The 9993-nt window shown below is 36.1% G+C and overlaps 1 protein-coding gene across 1 annotated transcript; it reads left to right on the top strand.

Moving 5' to 3' along the window:
* The first annotated feature begins 5784 nt into the window (after positions 1–5784).
* On the top strand, positions 5785–9899 carry LOC138315979 (zinc finger protein SNAI2-like). Its single transcript, XM_069257422.1, has 2 exons — positions 5785–6202; positions 8374–9899. The coding sequence occupies exons 1-2, from the start codon at positions 5974–5976 to the stop codon at positions 9429–9431; spliced, it is 1287 nt and encodes a 428-aa protein (XP_069113523.1). The 5' UTR covers positions 5785–5973; the 3' UTR covers positions 9432–9899.
* Positions 9900–9993: the final 94 nt, after the last annotated feature.

Below are 9993 nucleotides of genomic sequence, written 5' to 3'. Positions count from 1 at the left end.
CAATAAATTATAAACTCACGATGGTTTTATTTAATTAGTGCACGAGTTACAGAAATTGTTCACAATTTTCTACACTACAAGCAATTCAAACTTTGGTTTCGTTTTCCATGAACAAAGATTAAAAGATGCTCCACCGCTGACAAATAATATTTTTACTCGTCACAAAAAGGAGCAGACAATTAAGTATTTTCCTTTATTTTATATTATTTTTCTTTTGTGTTTGTTACGTCGTAAATATACACGATTAAACATCAGTTATTGTTCAAATGATGAGTATCGTTTATGCTCTGTTGGCGGTGGAGCATCTTTAAACTTTAATATTCTTTATTGTCGCTGCACAAATTCGGTATATGGTATACCTGATATTAACACCTGTACTGTAACGAAAGTTGACTCTATTGTATATTTATTTTATACCTAGCTATTAATCATTGATGAATGGTTTTATGGTTTTTTTTTTTCATGTTTTTTATTTTTTTCTTTATTTTTAAATGTATTTATTTCAGTGCGATCCACCTTAGTTTGATAGTGAAATATAGATCTTATTATTTTATTAAGTCACATATGTAGTGTCACAAAGGTATTCACATTTTTTGTATTATCCTTTCTTTATTAATAAGTTTTGTAACGAACCTACACGTCAATGGATTCTTTATTTATTTATGTGTATGGGATTGCCCTCCGCCATCTTGTATATTATGAATTTTAATTAAATTTAGTTATGCATATTGCTGCCTTTATGCTGTATCGCATTAAGTTATAATAAAAAACTTGAAACTTGGTTATTATGAAACTTGAAGCTTAAAACGTTGTACTTATGTATGAACACTAAAACCAATGAAAAGTTCCTTATAGTTCCGCCAGGTAAAGACGGGGTACACCCCTCTACCAAAACCAACCTTTATACCAGACAGGTGCATCAGACGGTCATAAATCAATTACACACCTATCGATCGCCTTATTTAAATCTACCTGTCCGTCCAGCTATACCTGTAATTAGGCTCGGACAGGTGTTGGAATACCTTAACAATCATCTATAATTACAAGTGGGGAAAAAACGCGGGAAAATGTCCATTGATAAAATTTGGAGAGAACAGGTGATATGAGATGGTAACATTCTGTGTAATCAGCCGAAGTAGAGTACGTGTGCCGTGGTTATACAGGTGTAACAATACCTGGCCTGGTGTCACAGGTAAAATCAGGTAACGCAGCCGCAGGTGATAGCAGTCGGGCGGAGTTTACCAAGGAGGAGGTGGTGTGGCTATCACCCTCTCTCTTCAGTAAGCCTTCAAAGGTCTCACCTGTGTTGTGGTAATTCACAATCTATAGGAGATTTCAGGTATTATGTATAGGTAAAAACATAGGGGTATGGAATTGTTCTGGTTATTAGATCTATCAGTATTGTTAACGTCACGACTTACTGTGTAGCTGTCACGATGATGCCGTGTCACAAGAAAAAGTATCTTCCATTATTCTATTGACATCTATATCATTATTGATTTATCAACTCTCTTTTTTTAACAAATTGATCATTTGAGAAAGATTCCTTCAGTACCTTTTCTGAGAAATATAGAAGTGACGGAATGCTTTTAATGATGATGGCCAACTTTATAGGCGACAAAATATAAAACTATAATGCAAATTTATCGGATCAAAAACTAAGGAGATATTTTGTTTATTTCCTTATTAAATTTTAATGATATCCCCACAGGCTTGAAAAGTCCGCTCCGACAATAAGTAAGATTAGTATAGTTTACCCCCCACGGATTATTAGGTCTCCAACAGACATTTAAACTTTAATTCAGCAATCAATTCAGTAATTCATGTAAGAGACGATTTATCAAACTTCGTTAGTAATTCTATTAAAGTGGGAATGATTATAATATAATAACTTTGTCATATTTCCAAAGTTTCATATCCATGTATCTATTCGTTTATCATGTCTGTCAGCTAGCGCTACTATGGGCATTACATCGTATGGAGTTATCTACTCTTTTGGGTAGGTTTAGAATGTTTGATGAACCTGATGGTTTAACTAAATAAATGAACTGAACTGAACATCAACACAACTAATTTTTGCGTATCAACTTATTGTAATGGCATACCTACATTCACGGGCAGATAAGTCTGTAATACGCAAATATGGAAATCATGTCAGGAAACTACTTGTATAACTAAACGCATTCTGGGAAGGTCATCATTCTAATTATAAAACGTAAATAGAGAAAGAAACGTGGACAGCGTCATCTTTGGAGGTCCAGTGACTTCTAATTGATTCCTTCCATAGTTCCGGATTAATATCTGTTTGTTTAATTCAATAGTGTGCACTGCATGTGTTCCTGTTTAGAGGATGTAATACAATGACACGGATGACGGATTTCGAAGAAGACGACATACCATCTTAACACCGCTTTAACATCCTGGGCAGCGGTAGTGAGTCGTGTGATAATCGATCCACGAGAAACAACCTGTCCCACCGATTTTGTTTTTATAAATCTGATTTTCCCGTATTAAAAGCAATACCTGTGCTTTGTGTGCATTTTTAAATGTTTCTTGAACGAGAAACCAATGAGGTCTCGTCAGTGTTACTACTTCGCAGTAACAACATTTCCTACCCTTGTCCGCGCGTTGCTGTGGTGAGTGGGTCCCGTGTTAAGTGGTTCTGATCAGACAGGTGTCTCCCAATAATCGGTTCGACACTTATTCTCCTAAATTCCAAACCCGGCTCTTTTTCTGGAGAAAAACATTCGTGCAATTCAGATAGCTGAATAAAGCCATGATATATTACCTTCTTGTGACATTTCTGAATTAATTCGATTCGTTACCTGTCGGGCCTAGACTAAAGGTATGCCAGCATGCACCGGAGTTATTCTACAGGTACTACTAATCATGATTAAAAAGTGTATGCTACACAGGCGGAAATCGAGGAGGGGAATGGTGCAATGGCGATAGTGATATTTCTGGTATGAATTCCATGAATTAAATGGCAATTCCAGTTCATGTATTTTTTTTATAATAATTGTTGAATACAATAAAATAACATTTCCAAGGTCCCTGATTTCATTAAGAATAAAATATCCTAAACCATGATAATCTGTTATTTGCTCCAAGCCAAGATTTTTGACAAAAGAATGTTTTATTTATTAGAGCAGAAACATATTTATATTTGTTTCTTGTTGCTTTTATGTCTTGGTTTTTACGTGTATAATAATGTATTTGACTATATCTGGACGTGCTATTTATTATAGATCTAGAATTATCATAAGACACATGAGGAAGTGGCGACAACAGCTCGATCCAACACACTTAGATCTACACTGACAACGTCTGTACAGTATTGAATAGCTGTCATAATGACGACCGTCTCAGTGGGGAATTAACAAAGTGATAATTAATAAGGTCATTAATTACCCTAACGCACGTGCCAGTGCTCGTGCGGAAAGCACATCGATAAAATTAAGGGTGGGGATTATAAGAGTTGGGAAGGGGCGACGTCCCGGTGGAGGAAGGCTTCACACCTGCTAATTTGCATCTGGCAAGGGATGGGGGTACAACCTGCGGGGGGGGGGGGGGGGGGGTAGGGTGATAGGGAGGGGATCGTGTCAGAACGAGGCGATAACTGGACCGGGCTGCGTGTCATCACTTCGCTAAGCGATCTTCACATCCTGTTTGTTCATTACGGTCAGTTTCGGACATTGGTCATCACGTCCGTCCGATTTCCCGCTGACCACTGTCAGTGCGGACAATGGGTTGGGGTGACAGGTTGTCCACGTTCTGTTTGTCCAGCAAGGTGCAGGAGTTAAAGCCTATTTGTACAAGTGATCAGGGAGGTGGCATTACTAAGACTGACCAGTGGTAAAGCTGGACAGCGGTCAACACCATACGTCCTAAATCATTATTTATCCCCCCTACAAGTGTCCACTAAGTGTTAACCGTTCTATAGCCCTCCCTCCAGTAATCCGGCAGCTCCCTGCCATTAATAAAGTCAACCACAAATAGCAGACCTGTTCCCAGTATTATACTTAAGCAGGTCCTTTCCCCTAAGTGTGTATCGAACTGAGTTATATATTTAAAGAAATTCCAATTAACAGGACTTAAATTAAGAATGTGTCGTATATCCTTACTTCTGGGTTTAAACATTGGAGAAGGGCTTTAAATATACAACAGGTCCTACTGGCATAAGTGTATGTTTATTTGTAATATGTATATACGTTAGATATTCTAATTAAATATACTTATATAAATATGTACAGTAATATTTTAAATATCCACCATAACTACGTGTAACGAAATACCAGTCAAATGCTTGTTAGCTTGCAGGCGCTATGCACTCCGGATGTGCTTACAATTAATGTGCTTACATTTTTCAAACCGTTCATCATAATAAATAAAATCTTGATCTAGAGTTATTCTTTTGAGAATCCGCAGAAAATAACGCAGAACATTTTTAAAGCCGAACTTAAGAAATAGTTTTATCTGGTAAGTGGTTTTATTCATCATGTTGTTAGTATATGGACCTAACAAAGCATTATATCGATGTTCTATGTGGAGGAAAACGACTAATTTGTGTTTAGGCTTTGTTGTTACGGCTGTTAAAGAAAATTAACAAAAGCCATGAATTTATTACACGTTAATATCACCAACCGAAGTATGTAATAGAGTGGAAATCATTTTACTTCGGATTTGTGCGCACACCATATTCTTTCATTTGTAGAAACATTAAGATTTCAATCTAGAATTATTAAAATAATTAATTAATATGATTGTGTTCTAATTGATTACAATTTTTAATGACGCGACAGGTTATAAAAACCAACCCAGTATGATAGTGATGTAGAATCTAAGTGATACCACACTCCATTCTCAGCTCCGTCACAGCTAAATATATACACAGGTTAAATATTAGCATAGCAAGGGAATATATGTACGGGTTGTGGTGCAGATATTGATGCTCTCTTCGTAGAATTTGAGGTGCGTGTTTTACACAACAAGCATTTTAAAACAATATTTGTATTCAGTGGGAGTATTAGACAAGATCTAAGCTCAACACACAATCAACCAATTAATTATAATGTCACATGCTGAACACAACGATAACCTTAGGATGTGTCCCATTTCACGTGTAGTAGAAATCATTAATGATCTTCATAAAGTAAACGGTCGATACTTTGTTAGAAAACGGACGTTTCCAGTTTTCTTTTGGAATATCAGTTTAAAACATTTATATTTGTTCCCTTTTCCCTATACGTTTACATCAAAGAAGGGTTGTCAACATATGAGCAGATTAAAACAAACGTATACTTTTTTATCTTGATACGGTGTACATTTACACTCGTTCTAGAAGACATGGAAATTAGAGATAACCATAATGCAATGAGATGAATCAATGAGGAAATATACTTGTTATCACTACACAAACATAACATATCATGAAGTTTCTTTCAGATTTAACCTTCGGGTTTCAGAGAAAATTTAGAAATGATTTTATTTTTCATCGCCATGTTCAAGATTTATGACTCTAGAAAACCTGCAAACTTGAACATGTTTCAGACAAATCTTTCACGCAGGGATTATTTTCTCTAGGGCTTTTCTCCATCTGAAGTGTTAGCTCACACCTGTTGCATCGCTGTAAGTGGGAGGAGCCTAATGCTAGCAATATCTGCTGTGATTGGTAGATAAGGCTAATGAACAAAGTGTCCCGCTCCGTGATTGGACGATCCAGTGAAGTACAACCTTAACGGGTAGCATGTCTGTGTATATTTACACACCAGCTCTTTAACGGAATCAAAATACGGAAAAATCGTCAAGTCAAGCTCACCGTGAATACTACATACTCAAAACCGCTCATGTGTAACGACTAAAATTGAAAGTTTGTGAGAGATAGCAAGGTGATTTAACTTTTTCTATAGATTCAACAGACACATATAACTAAGGGTTTATCGTGGAAAGACCAGGCTGAGGGATTTCATAGTGATGCCGAAATCTTTCTTAGTCCGACATAAAGACTCGGATGGTATTCTTTATCCAACAAATACACCTGTCGATTTGACCCAACAAAAACTCGCCTCTGTTGCACACTTCACTACTGACGATAAAATGAAAGGAATGGACAGTGGGGTAGTTTCTGGACAGATGGACAATATTGAAATGGAGAAGGAAGAAACAACAGAAAGAATTTTAGACGAGAATAGTAACCAATTAGGTAAGATAATTTTATTACTTTAATGTTAGAGAGTTTGTATAGGTGTGCAGGATGTCTTTTTTTGTTTAGACAACGACCCAAGAAAGACCGACATGTTATAATAATTGTCTCCCTAAAATTATATTCATGCCTATTCTTATATTCATGCATGAGTTCTAAACTATGCCAATTTGTTACGTGTAGAATTTTAACCAAGAGCAAAATATGGATCATTTTTTGTTCTAAATTTTGTAATTTTTACGTAAAACATAAAAAAGGAAATGAATAATTGTCCTGATTGCGTTAAGAACATTCGATCTTCAGTAAAATGGTGTAATCGTTCCTTTGAAGTTTGAGATGTAATTCAAAACAACAGTTACAAACAAAAGTAAGTTATTTTACTTTACGAATTACGTCTAGACTATAGCAAAATTGGGCCATGCGGATTTCAATGGATAATTACAAAATGAAATGGATGTATGCTAACTAGTAAAGAGGTTGGTTAGCTTTATATCAGTTAGCTTTATATCAGTTTGTGAAAATTACAATAAGACATTATTGAATATTAATTATCTTTACCTATACAACACGGTTCAAAATTCCAATATCAAAGAACTGTTAAAATCTGTGACTTTTATTACAGCTATTAAATACAAAAAATGTGCATTGACATTCATAGTCATGTTTTAGCACTAAGATCTTTGTAATCCGTGTGATAATGAAAACGCATTAAAACATAAATGCGTTTTTCTTTAACGTAATAATTTGATTTTTCATCACAGATGTGTAAGCATAAATCCTAAGTATCACCTTACTGATATTCATTGTCTTATATCACCGTGAAGCTGATAGCTCTAACTTCTATATTACTGTAAATAGGATTATTTTAGCGATAATTTAATTTTGCGATTTGATCATCAAATTACACGGCGTTAGTATACATTCCCGATTGAAGTAATGCAAACAGCATATCATATTAACATCGAGGATATCTTTCAGGTTTTTTTTTCTGTTAATTTAGTTTGTAAAACACATACAGTTTGAAATGCTACAAATGTATTTAAGGATAGCAATAACAACCAAATGATAATTGTATGTTATTTCATACTAGATTCCACTAAATGCATGAAACAGCAATGTATAACATGATTTTCAATAAAAAACATAATTAGACATATCGGGGATCTGGACTAAGCAAAATATCAATTATAATTACTTATTAGTCTAATTTTTATATTCCTATAAACATTATATGATTTGAACCTTTATAAAGCGTAGTAGTCTTATCACTAAAGCTGATTGTATCTTTCGTGAAAGTTAGTTGTAGAAAAAGAAAAGGAAATAAGGCTGAATGAGACATATGTTAGTTACTTTCAATATTACACAATCAAGGTATAAGTCACGAAGTTATGGTAGCCTATTTTAGGATGTATGTCCAAAAATAATACTGACATATAGTTAACGATAAACCAGTCCGACAAATATGGAGAGTTTGTAAGATCAGCCACGGATTACTGTAGTTACGACACCAGGCAGTGGTTTTGTACCAGGTATTGACAGATTGCAGAAAACATGTATTCGTATAGATATATCTTAATCTCCTAAGAAACATTCTGACAGTCTCGCATACATATATTAATATACTTTTTTTTTTTTTTTTTTTTTTTTAATATAAAGGTTTGTTTAAAAAATGGATAATTTATGTACTGAATTTTAAAATATAGGCCAGTCTTTTTAATTATTATTTGTAATTACTGATTCGATCATTTACATGTTCTATTTAATGAATGAATCTCGTTCTTTCTTATCATTTTTACATCGTGCTTCATTGTTGAATATATGATACATTTCTTTGATCAAAAATCGCAACAACGAGGAAATAATGTACAGGTGCAAATTACTTTCAATATTACTAAGGCTATGTTCTAAATTCATGATAAGAAATAATGCACAGACAACAGGTATCAAGTTTTTCTCGCGTGGCTGTAACATTGATCGTCTTGACAGTTAGGAATAAAACGGCTGCAAGTAACAGGTGGAAATCACATAGAGGGTCCCGACTCCCTAATGATTTTTCGGCCGTGTTTGACTAAATAGGTTTTCCGTTTCATTACCTTTATTTTAAGTTTGTAAGGAGCGCCGAAACGTTTGATGTAATTCCATATTACTATTCTTTTGGTTTTTATTTACAGAGAAGGCCGTTGTACGCGTGCCACAGGAGCAGGTGATCGGAGCGACACAGGTTTACGATCTGAGCACAAAGCCACCTGCTGAAGCGGTAGCCTTAGTTGACACTCCACAACGCGCGCTCCAGGCGCGTGGAGGAGATCCCGCCAAGGCCAGTCAAAAGAGCCCTAACAGTCCTGAAGAGCCGCCAAAAATCTTCGAAAACTTTCCATGGCAAACGCCAATGTATCCCGGAATCACACCCCACTTTTCGCCTTATCTTCCAATGGGATTGCGACTCCCATCAATGCCCGGAATGGCAACAAATTTCCCGCTCCTCTCTTCAATGGCAGACCCACTCCATAGGAAAGGTTTTCCTGATCCCATCATGGCGTACAGCTCCCTAAGGTCAATGTTCCCTCCGCACCAGTTTTTCCCGCCTACCCCTTTCGGGTATCCTGCTCACCCAGAAAAACATTTCGGACACGATCTTCCGTTAAAGAGTCCGGACACAAACATTTTAAGTAGCAGTATGGAAACATCGGCATTTGATCCCGTGGTTTCTAAATACAGCCTCTCTCCGACGACGTCTCCTATAGAACTAGACCTTTCCGGAGTCGGGAAAAGGAAACTCCGCGAAGGAGAGCCAACACGTTACCAGTGTGACGGCTGTAATAAAAGTTATTCCACATTTAGCGGACTCTCCAAACACAAACAATTCCACTGTTCTAGTCAAGTGAAGAAGGAGTTCAGCTGCAAATACTGTGAAAAGACCTACGTGTCACTAGGGGCACTAAAGATGCACATAAGGACACATACACTGCCTTGTAAGTGTAAACTATGTGGGAAAGCCTTCTCCCGCCCGTGGCTTCTTCAGGGCCACATTCGGACACACACGGGTGAAAAGCCTTTCCGGTGTGATCATTGTGGGCGCGCGTTTGCAGACAGGTCGAACTTGCGTGCCCATTTGCAGACTCACTCTGAGGTGAAAAAATACAGTTGTAAAAGATGCAGTAAAACATTCTCTAGGATGTCTCTTCTGTTGAAACACGAGGACAGCTGTTGTGGTTCCTTAGTGCAATAAACATAGACTAGAAACTCTAACAATTGTTTTAACATATTAATTTATTAACTGTTTATATACATATGACAAATGTGTCATTTATTTATTATTTGAGGTAGTCGCCGATTGGCGATGAGAGGTTTATAGTGAACATTTTAAAAAAAAGTTTAAAGGGACTTGTGCAAAGGAAACGTGGTGATTGTTCTTGTGGTGGATTTAAATGTGAAGATTACCACTGAGTGCTTAAATGACGAATTAATGAACAAATAAAAGTCTTGTGTGAATGAACATGGAGAGATTAATCTTTATTTTACATCGCCCCGAGATAATGAAAATCGGGTATTTTTCAAATTAGTGAATTTAAACTCCAATTAGAATCTGATTAAACGATTCTAATCTCTATGTGTTAACGATCCATCTCCTCCGAGCCTTCGATCCACAGTTGACTATAATTGTTCACAATGTGATATTAAAGCGATAAATACTTTATATCTGCCCTTGTCTTTCATTTTATTTACTAAAGCATGTGCTCTTTTCATATGAAACTACGACGAAGACTTGTCTGCGCATGATAATAGCGCAA

This window comes from Argopecten irradians, chromosome 2 (assembly GCF_041381155.1).
Source record: "Argopecten irradians isolate NY chromosome 2, Ai_NY, whole genome shotgun sequence".
Classification (NCBI taxonomy): Eukaryota; Metazoa; Mollusca; class Bivalvia; order Pectinida; family Pectinidae; genus Argopecten; species Argopecten irradians.
This window is presented reverse-complemented; position numbering and strand designations above follow the sequence as displayed.